At 39.3% G+C, this 15,876-nt stretch overlaps 1 protein-coding gene across 2 annotated transcripts in view; it reads left to right on the top strand.

Annotated features, from left to right (window-relative positions):
• The first annotated feature begins 687 nt into the window (after positions 1-687).
• mical1 (microtubule associated monooxygenase, calponin and LIM domain containing 1) overlaps positions 688-15,876 on the top strand; it is a 70,883-nt gene continuing 55,694 nt past the window's right edge. Inside the window, exons 1-6 of one of the 2 annotated variants that reach the window (XM_034173382.1) lie at positions 688-825; positions 11,537-11,839; positions 13,193-13,400; positions 13,682-13,789; positions 13,984-14,079; positions 14,418-14,573. In XM_034173382.1, coding sequence (XP_034029273.1) covers positions 11,582-11,839; positions 13,193-13,400; positions 13,682-13,789; positions 13,984-14,079; positions 14,418-14,573 — 826 coding nt within the window. In that variant the 5' untranslated portion in view covers positions 688-825; positions 11,537-11,581. Of the gene's footprint in view, positions 826-11,536; positions 11,840-13,192; positions 13,401-13,681; positions 13,790-13,983; positions 14,080-14,417; positions 14,574-15,876 lie in introns of those variants that run through there. The other variant, XM_034173381.1, reaches the window with a different exon arrangement.

The raw sequence follows: 15,876 nt of genomic DNA, 5'->3' as shown, positions 1-15,876 counted from the left end.
CCAGCTTTTTAGAAACCTGTTGCAGACATCCATTTCAAAATGAGAAAATATTTACATAAAAACAATAAAGTTTATCAGTTTGAACATTAAATATCTTGTCTTTGTGGTGTATTCAATTGAATATAGGTTGAAGATGATTTGAAAATCATTGTATTCTGTTTTTATTTACAATTTACACAATGTCCCAACTTTATTGGAATTGGGGTTGTAAAACACATGAAGTAAAACACGTGAATGAAATTAAAGCCTCAATACCGTCTGTAATAAGATAAAACAAATAATTCTGAGAATATATTTAACAATAAAGTATATTATATTATGAATTATACAATAATCTAATCATCACATAATATGTATAGCAGTGCTATAATTTTAAAATAATTACTTTAAAATGTATGAAAGAAAAAAAAAATTGATTCCCAGGAAAATTGGAAGAAAAAAAAAACGGGGAAATTCGCAGGCAGGAATATTTTTTCCATAAATAACTAAGAAGTGATGTGGCCTCAGAACACAAGATTAACATTTCGGTGTCAGATGATATTCCTGATTTATTTAAATGTATTTCTTCCTTCTGTCACTGAATAGCTGGTTTGCGTGTCCGTGGGGCGTCACGCGCGCAGTCGTGTTTTTTTTTACCAGAACATCCCGGAAGAGGGTTCGCGCTCGTGCTGCGGGCGCGCGAGGCACCAGGTGAGTCGCGCGGTCGTTACCTGTAAACAAAGAACAGAGAGACGGAAAATGTGCTCGTTTCAAACTCTGAGCACGGATGGAAAAGCTTCTGCTCCAGGAAGAGTTTAATCATTTGGGTCTCTTCGTGTTTGACTTGTAAGTAGAAAATTTCGTGCGTGGCTCTTTTCTGTTTTCCTTCTTTTTTGGGGGGGTGCTCTTAGTGTCTGGACGAATCTTAATTTACGTCGGTTTTGCTTTTTGTGGCTTGAATTATGTTCGTGTCACAACTTCATCGTAAATGTCTGAACTTTCCGTTCAGTTGCCGCACCTTTTTCTCTTTGCTTCCTGTTAATGTGAAACTTTAAATGTGAAAGTTATTTAAAGGATGGAAGTAGGAAATTACTCTCCTGTCTTCTTAATTTCTTCTCTGTTCGGAAAATCAGCAGATTCGGCCACAGACTGTGTGTGATAACAAACACACACAGACCACAGCAGCTGGCTCGTGTAACCAGGTGGGTCAGTACAATCAGCGGGTGAAAACCAGCTCGGTTCTCCTCCTGGTTCCTCTCTGCGTCTCAGTGCAGGACTCATCCTGTCCTCAGCTGCAGCATTCCTTGTCAGCTTCACTCTGTTTTCTTTGTTTTGAAATTCCATTCAGGTGATTATGACTGTGCACACACTTGCACAGTCATCACACATATCTAAAAAAAACCCCACACACACATCAGGGTGAGTAGTACCTTGAGTCACTTCAACATGGTCTTCACGTTGTCATTATTTCCAACAAAGAGGTTATGTTGTCGTAAATAATGACAGCGGTGAAGACCATGTTGAAGTGACTCAAGGTATTCATTAGCGCTGCTGCCTCACAGCAAGAAGGTCATGGGTTTGATTCTCACATGTGGCCTGTCTGTGTGGAGTTCTACCCGTGTTTGCGTGGATTCTCTCTGGGTGCTCCGGCTTCCTCCCACATCCAAAGACACACCTGTTAGCTGGATTGGAAACTTTAAATTGTCTGTAGGTGTGAATGTGTTTGTTTGTCTGTATGTGACCCTGCGACACACTGGCGTCCTGTCCAGGGTGACCCCCCCCACCACCTCACGCTCTATGACTGCTGGGATAGACTCCAGCCCCCACGACCCTTAGTTGGAGTAAGCGGTTGAAGATGAGTGAGTGTGACGTTATGTTGGTTGGCTCATATATGATTACATCATCTCAGGCTGTGAGAAACAGCAATTGTGTTTATAGCAGGTTTATGCAAAAATATTTTCAATAAATCGCCACAAAATTTCAGTTTATACATACAGTGCAATTGGCAAGTATTCACAGCACTTCAGTTTTTCCACATTTTGTTATATTACAGCATTATTCCAAAATGGAGTAAGTTCATTTTTTTCCCCCCTCAAAATTCTACACACAAGGACTCTCAGACCCTTTGGCTGCTCTTTTGTTTGCACTCAGGGTCGCCACAGCAAATCAAGGATCTGTGTGAGAAACAAAATCCTCTGGTCTGGTGAGACAAAGATTGAACTCTTTGTTGTTGTTTGGAGGGCACCATCCCTACAGTGAAGCATGGTGGTGGCAGCATCAGGCTGTGCAGATGTTTTTCAGCAGCAGGAACTGGGAGACTAGTCAGGATTGAAGGAAAGATGAATGCAGCAATGTACAGAGACATCCTGGATGAAAACCTGCTCCAGAGCACTCTTGACCTCAGACTGGAGCAATGGTTCATCTTTCAGCAGGACTTGAGAGGTGCTGCAAAGAGGAATTGGCAACACTGCCCAAAGATAGGTGCACCAAGCTTGTGGCATCATTTTCAAGAAGACTTCAGGCTGTAATTGCTGCCAAAGGATACTTATGAATACTTATGCATATGTGATTTCTTAGGTTTTCTGTTTAATAAATTTGCAAAAATAAAAAAAAAACTTTTTTCATGTTGTTATCATGGGGTGTTGAGTAGAAATTTGTGGGGGGAAAAATACATTTACTCTATTTTGGAATAAGGCTGTAACATAACAAAATGTGGAAAAAGTGAAGCACTGTAAATACTTTCCAGATGCGCTGTAGGCGATCATCTGCTTTGGGCAAAATCCAGTCCAGGGGGTCAAACATGTTAAGAGCATGACTCCATCAAATTTCAATGTGGCTATTGATACGGTACAGTATTCCACTACTGCATATAACATCCATTAATAAACCTTTGAGATAAAGGGGGACATGGGATTGAAGCAGATAATGAGGCAGTTTCAAGCTGAAAACCCATTGTTGGGGTCATGGTCAAGGTTATGGTTCTACATGAGCCATAAGGTTTGTTAGTTCAGTAACAAGGTGGGCCCTGTGAACAGCAGTTTGCCGACAGTACCATATCACAAGCAACAGCCATCAAATATGCATATATATATATATATATATACAGTAAATAACAGTGCAGGTTCATGCATTTTCCTCCCAGAGAGAAGGTTCCCAGTTCAAGACCACCTGTACCTTATTCACCATGTCCAGTAAATCTTTTAACTCTCCTCAGTATTCCTTATAGTATGCATTTCAGTTAAGCTATAATTTTTTTCCTCCAAGATTTTGTGTCAGAAAGAAAGTTAATAGATGCCGTCATAACTTTCTTGTCAAAGGTAATCATCATTGGTTGCAGCCAAAGTGTGTTGAGAGAACTGAGTGTTGTGCTTTGAAACATTGTCTTTACAGTATTGCACTTATTTGCCAAAGGCAATTCCCTGTTGAACCACTGGCTAAATTTGCAGCTTGTTAAGAGACTTGGACCTTGATTTAGCCTCGATAAAGATCACTCATGTCAAACCAAAAGCATTTATGGCTCAGGGTGGTTATTTGCTTGCTTTAACTGCATCAGCACTTACACTTAGGAAAAGGGAAACCAAACGCAAAACAGTAACAGGGATTAAAGTTCTCTGTCGCTACAACAACATTCGTGTCGACTGATAGCGTTTGCGCTGAGCAATCCTGATGCAAAATCAAGGCTGGATGCATGACATAAAATTTACCACATTCCCGGGACGTGCAACGCGTTAAAAACTTTCAAAAACCAAATTTCAGAATGACATTTGTTTTTGTTTTTATTTTTTTATTTTTTTGCTCGCAGTCAGTCCCTGCATCTGTTCCTCTGTCCTGGCATCCAGACAGAAGCCACTTCTTAGTAAAAAGGTACATGGACAGTCCAAAAGGCATCTGAAGGACTCTCAGACCATGAGGAACCAAGTTCATGTGGTCTAATGAGCTCTTTGGCATGAATTTCAGGCGTCATGTTTGGAGGAAACCAAACACCACTCATTACCTAGACAGTACCATCCCTACAGTGAAGCATGGTGGTGGCAGTATCATGCTTTGGGGATGTTTTTCAGCAGCAGGAACTGGGAGACTAGTCAGGATTGACGGAAAGATGAATGCAGCAATGTACAGAGACATCCTGGATGAAAACCTGCTCCAGAGCGCTCCTGACCTCAGACTGAGGCGACAGTTCATCTTTCAGCAGGACAGTGACCCTAAACACACAGCCAAGATATCAAAGGAGTGGCTTCAGGACAACTCTGTGAATGTCCTTGAGTGGCCCAGTCAGAGCCCAGACCTGAATCCGATTGAACATCTCTGCAAAGAGGAATGGACAAAACTGCCCAAAGATAGGTGCACCAAGCTTGTGGCATCATATTCTAGAAGACGTGAGGCTGTAATTGCTGGCAAAGGTCCTGAATACTTATGCACATGTAATTTATTTTTAATAAATTTGCAAAAATTAAAAAAAAATTCATGTTGCCATTATGGGGTGTTGTGAGTAGAATTTTAAGGGGGAACAATGAATTTACTCAATTTTGGAATAAGGCTGTAATATAACAAAATATGGAAAAAAAAATTGTGTGAATCCTTTCTGGATGCACGGTAAGATCAGTGTCGAAGGTGCTTTCGGCAGATGGGGCAAAACTGGCAGCAGTGAGAAGTTGTTGCACTCAGTTTATCATCAGGAAGCAATGCATGCATGTGTTACAGGAAGTATAGCTGACTAACCACAGCAAACAGTGTACTGACTGAGCACATACTGTGTGTGATGTGTTTACTGCAAATGTTTTTTTTTCCTTCATTAATGTGCTTTGTATAGCTTCACGTTAGTGTGTAATAGTAACCACAGATATATATTTAACCATTTCCTCATAATAGGCATTCTATAATCCCCTGTAAACACTGTGCCAAATGTTTGACCTTGACTTATGACCTTTTGAGTTTAGCTGTGAATGAAATACAGTAGTATGCATGTCGACATCACTATGGAAAAAGACTTGCATAGGTTTTCTTGTCAAGCAAAAGCAGCTTGACAAGTTTCAAAATGTCAGTTTAATTGATTACTCAAAATCAAATCAGTCGGCCCTTGGCTGACCCTCAATCAATCCACAAAGTGTGTTCCATACTCTTTTGATTTGTTTTGTTCACCAACACGCCAGCACACATTTTCACTGTGCATGAGTATAAAATGTGATAATATTCAGAAGTTAACTGATAAACATGATGTTCTTGTAAAACCATGGGATAGTTCACCTGAAATAAGTAAATTTAAAGTATCGTCACACAAAGGTCATTCTATGTGAAATCAAGGGAGTAGCTGAAGGGAATTACTTTCCCATTTGATAATGATCCTACTGAGAGTAAATGTTGAAGATTTTAAGCTCTTCAAATACTTACAGGGTGAACATGGAGATGTAAGAGGCGGCCAGTCAAGCCATAAAAAAGGTTTTGCTGTCATCTTGATGGAATTTTAAACAAACAGCTACAAGGACAGGACAGGCTTTTGGTTCAGCCCTCTCGTGCACATTATCATGACAGTCCTACCTGCATTGTGCGCCCGATGCTGTATGTAAAATAATTATTTTGTAGCAGATTAATAATTTTCTGTCAGAGTTTAGATGTTGAAAACACCTCTATTTGTTTATGGAATCACAGAGGACTGTTCCACCGGGACCCTTTTTTTCCCTCTCTCTCGTGTGCTTCGTGAGGTGGAAAACGTATTTGGAAGAGCCTAAAAGGTAATTGGATGATTCTTAGACTACGGGCACTTATTATGTCCTTTGATCATATTGTATGAAAAACAGAAAAAGGGGGAAACTACACACTTTTATAGTTATCTTTACAATGAAAGTGTGGTAGAGAAGCTTGAATCTTCGACTGGACTGGGTTGCTTGACGCGAGGACGTTTTGCTTCAAATCGCAGAAGCTTCCTCAGCTAAAATTCTTGCTCTGGTAGTCTGACTTCTGTCTTGACTCTTGTAGAGAATAATAATCAAGAAGTCACAAAAGCTAACCTAACCAGACCCCTCCTACTGAGAGGCAGACTGCTATGGGCTGGTGACTAAACAATAGCTCTAATTAGCACCTATTGTGCTCTATTTAGCACCCTCCTAATGACAGGGCAGCTGTCCCTCTCCTGATGGCTCCCTTGACGACTCTGCTGATGACGTGAATGACTCATTACCATGAACAAAAGACTGAGACTGCTTTAATCTGAGTACCCCATTGTAAACAGGGGACAAAGCGTGTCTCAGACCCCCCTCCCCGGTTAAGGCTGGGTTTCAAACGTTTCACAAAGAATGCCTCCTTGACACCTCTCTCAAACCATTTCTTCTCTCTGGCTAATATTTTAACTTCCTTGTCCTCAAACGTGTGGTTAGTGTCTTTAAGGTGGAGATGAACTGCAGACTGAGGTCCACTGGTGCCCTCTCTGCGGTGCTGGTATAGCCTTTTGTGTAAAGGTTGCTTAGTCTCACCTATGTAGTGTTCGTTACAGTTTTCCTGACATCTGATAGAATACACTACATTGCTCTGTTTGTAACTAGGGATCCTGTCCTTAGGGTGAACTAATTTCTGTCTCAAGGTGTTAACCGGTTTAAAGTAAACTGGGATTTTGTGCTGTCTGAAGATCCTCTGTAGTTTTTCCCCTACTCCTGCTAAATAAGGGAGAGACACACCTGTTCTTCTTGTCTCCGTCTCCTGTCTATCTGGTCTCTTTGTTCTCTGGGACTTCTGCACTTTGTCCAGGGACCATCGTGGGTACCCACATACTGTGAGGGCTTTCTGGACAAGTTGTTGTTCTTTAGCCCTTCCCTCTGCAGTTGTGGGCACCTGTAGGGCTCTGTGTTGAAGCGTTCTGATCACCCCGAGCTTGTGTTCAAGGGGGTGGTTTGAGCCAAAGAGCAGATATTGGTCAGTGTGAGTTGGTTTTCTGTAAACCCCTGTCTGGAGCTGCCTGTTCTCTCCAATCGTAACATCACAGTCCAAGAAGGCTATATGGTTGGTTGTGGCATCCTCACGTGTGAACTTGATATTGGCGTCCACCGAGTTGATGTGTTCTGTAAAGTCCTCAACTTCCTGTTGCTTGATTTTAACCCATGTGTCATCAACATATCTGAACCAGTGACTGGGAGAGATGCCCGTGAAAGACGTCAAGGCTGTCTTCTCCACTCGCTCCATGTACAGATTGGCCACAATGGGGGATACCAGAGACCCCATCGCACAGCCATGAATCTGCCTGTAGTAATTCCCCCTAAACAGGAAATACATGGTGTTAAGACAGATCTCCAAGAGCTGGCAGATGTGGTCTGGTGTGAGTTTGGTCCTTTCAAGTAGAGACACATCCTCCAGCAGTCTCTGCCTCACAGCTGAGACGGCCTCAGCGGTGGGTGCATATTTGTGTTAAGATATGGTAACTGTAAAGTATTAACTGTAATGTGATTGACATAATTTTCATACTCGGAAAATCACTCTGTGACCCCTTGTGATTTATGGATGGGGATCTTGGAAGACGCCACTCCCACCAAGGTGATCTACAGTGCTGTAATTTTTCAATTTATTTTCATTTTGAAATTGAAAATTGCTGTGCAAATGTTTGACATCCCAGAGATATAATAAAGGTAGTGTTTGATGCCCCCCACACCCTCTTTTTTTTATTGCCATGTCAACATGAAATCAGTTCCAACAAAAGCAAATTTGTGAGCTGTATTTATTTATTTTTTTGATTCCATAATAAGAATAATAAGCTTTAATAGTACATTGAAAACTAATAATAATAATAATTAGTTTTCAATGTACTGGCCAGTATACCACACACACACACACACACACACACAGTTGAAAATGAAAATCCAATATTAAAATGATTGTAAAACAGAATTACTCACACTTTAAGTCACATTGTCTTAAAATAATTTTTGAAGTCCTGCAACTTATGCTAGGGTGTGACTTGTATACTGAAAAATCACATGTAAATAGAACCCAGTTTTCATATCAGTTATCATTACACCTTAAATTCCTCACTCGTTTCATTTATTTATCAGGTTTTCAGATTTTTTTTTATGCTTTTAAGATGCATTAAATGTGCCTAAAACATTTGCACAATATGTAGTTCCATGACATAATAACAACAGTACTAAAGATTTAATAGAAATAATCCTGAACATAAATTCAGCTTTTCTTCTTTTGAATAGTTGATTTTTAAAGAGATCACAATGTAACGCAATACTCATTTTAAAATACAACACGATTCAGTACAGACTTGACAGTATGATTATCAGTACACCGCTAGTCATCACTCAGAACAACTTTGGTATTAATTTGCAGTGAGCCTTCCCTGTTAGGGGTCAAATGAACCTAAACCACATCGGCCAAGTGCACCTTCCCAGAATAAAGGGAAGGTCCGATCCCCTCAGTGTAGGGACGGCATTTTCAGGATTTTTCCTTTTGTCACCAGTCTCTGTGTTTGCACTGAACAGTTTTAATGGAAACTAATGACCGGCAGGCATCCTGATGCTGTGCATGAGAATGACAACTTGTCAGTAAATACACTAGAATAAATGTAAAAGCTGATGGAACCTGTTCAGCAACTCTAATTGATGTAATGTTTACAAATGTTCCAGAATTATGCACTGAGGCAATTTCTGTTCCTGTTGGTTGCAGTGACCACAATTTAACTGCAATTATAAGAAAAACAAAAGTACCTAAACCTGGTCAAAAATGTATTAGTAAACGAATTCTTAAGCATTTTAACAAGGATGATTTTGTTACAGATGTACAAAGCATAAACTGGTCAGAAGTAATACAAGAACAGGACCCAAGTAAAGCTGTGGAGATTTTCAATACCTTAATGACACAAGTTATGGACAAACATGCTGCTATAAGAAAGCGAGCTGTAAGAAACATCTCTGCTCCGTGGTTAGATCAAGAACTTAAGGAATATATGGCCGAAAGAGATAAAACCAAAAAGGAAGCACTGGAAAGTAATAATCTAGTACAGTGGAATAAATATCATAAACTAAGAAATTATGTGACTAAATTGAATAAAAGGAAAAAAGTTTATATTACCAGAGTAAGATTGGAGACGCAAAATGTGATCCTGCAAAAGTGTGGGGAATATTAAATGAGATATTAGGGAGGAAAAAAATAACAGCTACATATTTAGAATCAAATGGTGTTTATTTAACTACGCCAAAAGACATTGCAAATTATTTGAGTCAGTTATTTAAAGATAAAATTGAGAAATTAAGAAATTACATGGGACCAGTACACAACGAAAATATTTCTTATAAACTAATAAGGAAGTATATTATGAGGGAGAAAGAAAGCAAATTTAAGTTTAATAAAGTCACACAAAATCAAATTAAAGAATTGCTCCTAAAAAGTAAGGATAAACCAGCTGGTATTGATAACCTTGAAACTAAATTAATAAAAATGGTGGCTCATATAATTGACTTACCAGTTTCTGACATAATAAATTTAAGATTAACTAAAGGTATTTTTCCCACACAGTGGAAAACTGCAAAAATAATTCCTCTTATTAAAAACTACAAGGAACCATTATCAGGTAAAAATAGTAGACCAATAAGTTTATGACCTATGTTAAGTAAAATTATGGAAAAGGTGGCATATGACCAAATCCAATTATATTTTTCAGTTAATGGGCTAAATACTATTTATCAGCATGCATATAAAAAAGGTTATTCCACTTCAACTGCACTCACTCAAATAACAGATTATTGGCTACATGAAATTGATAATAAAAATCTCATAGGCACTGTATTTTTAGATTTAAGTGCAGCTTTTGATGTGTTGGATCACAATATTTTATTGAATAAATTGAGCTGCTATGGATTTGAGTCATCGGCTTTAAAATGGACTAAAAGTTATTTAAGTAATCGAGACTATAAAGTTTTTTTCAATGGTAGCTATTCTGAGATTGAGGTAATGAGTTGTGGAGTGCCCCAGGGCAGTTGTCTGGGACCCCTGTTATTTTCTATATTCACCAATGATTTTTCATTTGTACTAAAACATGCAACTATGGCGATATATGCAGATGATACAACATTGTATGCATCTGCACGGACTGTAGAACAACTCAGTAACATCTTAAATGACAAGTTGGCAGTAGTGGCACAGTGGATTCAAAATAATAAGCTAGTAATTAATGCAGAGAAAACTAAATGTATGTTACTTGGATCACAATATATGTTAAAAATAAATAAACAAAAATTACATTTAAAGTTAAAGGAAACTAAAGTTGAACAGATAGAAGAAACAAAATTATTAGGTGTAATAGTAGACTTTAAATTATCATGGACCAGTCACATAAATTATATGTTGCAGAAAATGGGTCGCAGTATGGGTATGATCAGACACTGCAGAAAATGCATTTAACCAAACAGTTCAATCATTAGTGCTCTCCCAGATGGACTATGCTTCTGTGGTTTGGTCAAATACAATTGAAAATAATTTGCACAGGTTACAAGTTGCCCAGAACAAAGCGGCACGAATTGTGTTGAGTTGTCCATATAGAACCAGAGTAACATCAATGCACAGTGAACTGGCCTGGCTAATGGTAAAATGCAGACTGAAATATTTTTTGTTAACATTTATTAGAAATGTTATTATAACCAAAAGTCCAGAAATTATTTTTAGTAAATTATTTTTCTCTGATGTTCATAATTATGTAACTCGTCAAAGCAGCAACATAAGAGGTTTGCTCCCTATGTGTAGAACGGGTCAGATGCAGTGCACTGTTGTTTATCGTGCCACGGTCGCTTGGAATGCACTGCCTACTTTTTCGGTGTCAGAAACAAACAAAAAGTTGTTTCCTATTCATACAATGATCTAGTGTGTGTGTGTGTGTGTGTGTATATATATATATATTTTTTTTTTTACTGTTATTATGAACTTCTAATTATGATTATAATGTTTATGTGTATGTATTTGCATATATATATATATATATATATATATGTGTGTGTGTGTGTATATATATATTTTTTGTACATTTTTCAAATGAGCTGTACTTTTTCTTGTATGTTATGTTATTCAGATTTCAGATTTGAACATGAGTTTAGAGTTAACAATGGACTTTCATACTTAAGGAGTGTGTGTGCGTGTGTGTGTGTGTGTATTGAAAAATGAATGTACTGAATTTTAAAGGACCCCAGGAAGAATAGCTACTGATTTTTAGTGGCTAATGGGGATCTTAATAAACTAACTAACTAACTCATCAGCTGTGTGCGGCTGCCGAGTACTGAAGAAGTTATAAAGAGGAGATAAGCACAGAGCGCAGTGAGGAGATCGGTAATGACTCAACAGTCTACGTGATGGCAAAGTCCTCAGTCTTAAATCACACTGACTGTAATTAGAAGGGTACAGTGGGGGAATTTCCTACAGGCACAGCACAGTAGGTAGAAGGCATAATCAGGCCGGACCACCATATAAATGGGAACAAAGTCTTCATGATCCTTTGAACATCTCCAGTAAACCTTTCCCCACAGCCCAGTTGCTTCCAGGCAGGCAGTTCTAAATCTGTTTCATATAATCTCCTCTTTTGCAGTGAAGCCACCAAACGCAGAGGAACACTCACTCGCCGTCTTCAGCTATGGCGAGCCAGGACCCCGCCAACTCTTCCCATGCTGCCTTTGACCACTTTGTCCAAGCCCAGACTTGTGAGGATGTTCTGCACCACTTTGCTGAGCTCTGCAGTCTGCTGGAAATCGACCCAAAGGACTTCAGGAGATTCTACGGAAAGCTGAAGGAACGGCTGAACTACTGGAAAGCCAAAGCTCTGTGGACGAAGCTGGATAAGAGGGCGTCTCACGCTGATTATGAGCAAAGAAAAGCCTGCGCCAAGAACAAGGTATTTATTAATACAGATTCTCAGCCTGGTTAATAAAAGGTGCTGGTTAGTGTTCAGTTCTCAGTTGTTGTTTTTTTATTTCTCCTTTTTTTTTTTATTGAAGAATATTTTATGCTAAATATTTTTTTAACATTTAATTTCTGTCAACTTGTCCGTGTGCCAGTCTGGTAAAATATCTTGTTTATGTTTCCTTATCTGTTGGTTGGTGGATTTGTTTTATAGCATGATTATTTAAAAAAAGAGAGAGAGAGAAAACCAGTCACACAAACCTTGGTGAATAGTTGTGATGTGATGGATCCAGGATAACTTAAAAAAAAAAATAAAATAAAAAAGTTACAAAATGGGACATTGTGGACGATAATGAATGCCTTCTTATTTATTTATTCATTCATTTATTCATTCATTCTGTTTTGTCTGGCTTTCATCTTCCCAATTCATGACCTACATGTGGTTTCAAGTTCCCCCCATTGTGTTATGTACTAGATTTAAATATAATTATCAGTACATGATTTTACCAACTGAAATCTTCAGTCTACAAGCGTCTTTTGTGGTCTCAGATCACATCAATCAATCAATCAATCAATTTTTTTATATAGCGCCAAATCACAAAAAACAGTTGCCCCAAGGCGCTTTATATTGTAAGGCAAGGCAATACAATAATTATGTAAAACCCCAACGGTCAAAACGACCCCCTGTGAGCAAGCACTTGGCTACAGTGGGAAGGAAAAACTCCCTTTTAACAGGAAGAAACCTCCAGCAGAACCAGGCTCAGACAATTAGTCACTGACATATATTAGTATGATGTCATCGTGAAGTGTCCATGTTATGCGGACACTTCACGATGACATCATACTGAAGCATCTACATAATGTGCTTTTGGTGTTTTTATTGCTTTGTGGATGCAGAGGATACTTTTGTGTCTATATACAGAAATTTGAGGACATGTGTGGAGTTCGCCACGTTCTTTTATCCAGACATGGAGTCTTGACAGCAAAATGCCAAAAATGTCAGTAACTTTACAACCTTGGAATGAGAATGTCATACACTTAATAATTATTTTTTAAAGGAATCATGAATGGTTGTTTCTTTGTTTGCATAGCAAGCAGAATTTCCTGGTTGTTCCTCATCTTTTTACCAACCTTCTTATTGCTCATTTTGGATTTGTTTGAAATAGCCGATAATAATGCTGCTCTAAACCACATTTTTCACACACTCGGCCTCTCAAAGCATTTTGGCCTTGAGGTTTGATGAAAAGAGACGTCTGGTTCTTCATGATGCTTGACCTTGACATTACTAACTGAGCAGTAATCAGACATGCAGATTGTTCACTGAATTCCTCCTTTGCTCCACCAGTGTCTTGTGTTGGGTGCTGGACCGTGTGGTCTGAGAGCAGCCATTGAGCTGTCCCTGCTGGGGGCTCAGGTGGTCGTGGTTGAAAAGAGGAAGACGTTCTCCAGGAATAATGTTCTCCACCTGTGGCCTTATACCATCTCTGACCTCCGCGGGCTCGGCGCTAAGAAGTTCTACGGCAGATTTTGCTCCGGTTCTCTGGATCACATCAGTGAGTGATTTAGTGCATAAATGATCTTTTAAGTCAAATCGATGTGATGTAGTTTTCACTATACTCCTGTTAAGTGGGCAATTCTATGGTAACGGAATTACAGCAGCAGCAAAATCTGGACATATGGCATCTAAACATGACAGATTAGCTCAGATTGTAATTCTGTTACCGCAGAATTGCCCAAGTGTGTTTGCACGAGTGTCTGTCTGTGCAGCTATTGTTTTTTATAAATCTCACCTTCACATTTGCAGTGAATTCTATATATGTGTTTTCTTTTTCAGGCATCCGTCAGCTGCAGTTGATTCTGCTGAAAGCGTTACTTCTCCTCGGGGTGGAGGTGCACACTGAAGTGGAGTTTCAGGCCTTGATTGAGCCCTCGGGAGACAACGGTAATGACATATTCCAACTGTAAATCACTCTTCCTGCTTGTTTTACTGTGCACATTATTATTTGATCGTTGTTTGTTGTTTAGTTTCTTTTTTTACCGTCCCTCACTGTTTTTGTAAACCAGCAATATCTGAAGCAGTAAAGGTGAAATCTGCTGCTTTGCAGGAGATATAAAATTTTGATGTTCTTCTGACAGGCTGGATGGCTAAGCTGCACCCTGAGTCTCATCCTGCTGCATCCTTCCAGTTTGATGTTTTTATCTCTGCTGGAGGAGGCAGGTTTGTCCCTGATGGTGAGACACACATGCAAAGTTATGTCACATCTGTCCGCATCGACGCAATATCCAGTGCAAATGAGTGCAGTCTGGGAAATTTTGCAAACCTCTAGACTTACACATTCATGATGCACAAACTTCCTCAAACAGCCATTTGCAGTTATTTCTGTGAAGGCTGTCAGTTGTCCAGGTGGTTTCCATAGTAGAGAAGCTTGAATCTTCCACTGGACTGGGTTGCCTGACGTGAGGACGTTTCGCTTGGAGATTAAAGATTAAAGCTTCTCTACCATTTTCAATGATGTGAGCTTTCATCAACACAATTTTTTTTCTTTTTGTTCTCTCTGCCACACTCCCAGGATTCAAGCATAAGGAGATGAGGGGCAAACTGGCCATTGGTATCACAGCCAACTTCATAAACAGAAACACGGCTGCTGAGGCTCAGGTAGCAGAAATCAGTGGCGTGGCTCGCATCTATAACCAGAAGTTCTTCCAGGATCTGCACACTAAGATGGGTAAGAACCCATATGACACCATAAAGTTAGTAGAGCAGCTAGCTGTGAGGATAAGGAGATGGCCTGCCAATATGTAGACCTGGGTTTGAATCCCACTCACGCTACCTGTCTGTGTCCTGGACAAGATGCTTAATCTACTCAGTCCACCCAGCTACAAATGGGTACTGGCCTCGGCTGGGGAAGTAACCTATGTCAGACTGACGTTCCGTCCAGGGGATGGGTATTGATAAGATTTTATCGATTACCTTTTCAGTATCTCTTGTGAATTTTCTGTGTACTAAAAGTAGGCTTTATAGGTTTTCTATGTCAAGAACATTTTTATTGAGTCTTAAAGTAAATAAATATGAAATTGGTCACTGGATCCTTGATCTCTGGACATAAACAAAATCTGTAGTTTTTGTCAGAAGCATTTCCTTTCAGATATAAATGGCAAAAATGTAACTCCACAGGCTCTGAGCTGAAGCTTGCAGCCGGCTGCTCTGTACGTCAGGATGTAATTCATAAAGAAGTCATTTTAGGAGAAAAAAACAGTTTAGGTCGGTTGTAGTTTGTTGTTTGTACAGCGTTTGGAAAGAGATGTCATTTGATTTAAAATGGCGATTCGCTTTGAAGTTATTAATTCCGAGTGAACTCTGTCCAACTTTAGTATTTGGAGCTGTGCACTTAGTCCCACAAAACAGGAATGGAACGACTATTCTCGTTTCTTGCCTGCAACAAGAAAAGAGTCCCAGTTAGTTAATCCGCACAAAAGTGACTCACAATTAACAATTTAAATGGCTTTGAGAGGGGTTAATGAAGAAATTGCGAACTTGCAGAAGCAGAGAACCAATGAAGCAGCAAATCGAAGCGCTGCTTTGTTGGTTCAAGCTTCAAGCAGACTCACTCTGCAGCGGGTCTGCAATCAATGTAGAGAAATGATTATTTTCCCAATAAAAACACCCTCAAAAATAACAACCACTCCAGCATAATGTCAACTGATAAGGGAATCGTTAAGCAAAAAGGTTATTGATATTGGTGGATTGATCCTTTGTTTTTTTTTGTTTGTTTTTTTGTTTTTTTTTACGGTTCTACAACAGGAACCGGTTTTCGATACCCAACTCTACGCTTGATGCTACGGAATTGTGAAATAAGCACCAGCACCAGCAGGCTTCAATGCCTATATAGGACTTTCTTCCATAGAGATAGGTAGAATTAGAGGGCTGACTCGTCACGTGACCACGTGCTGCCATCACAGCAAGTTGGGTACAAGCACAACATTCTGCGATGTTGAAACCATCTCAGCCAGTTTGTTGTACTACTTTAT

The sequence above is a fragment of the Thalassophryne amazonica genome, chromosome 6 (genome assembly GCF_902500255.1).
Source record: "Thalassophryne amazonica chromosome 6, fThaAma1.1, whole genome shotgun sequence".
In the NCBI taxonomy this organism is placed as follows: domain Eukaryota; kingdom Metazoa; phylum Chordata; class Actinopteri; order Batrachoidiformes; family Batrachoididae; genus Thalassophryne; species Thalassophryne amazonica.
Note: the sequence above shows the minus strand (reverse complement) of the source record. Positions and strands in the feature narration are given on the sequence as shown.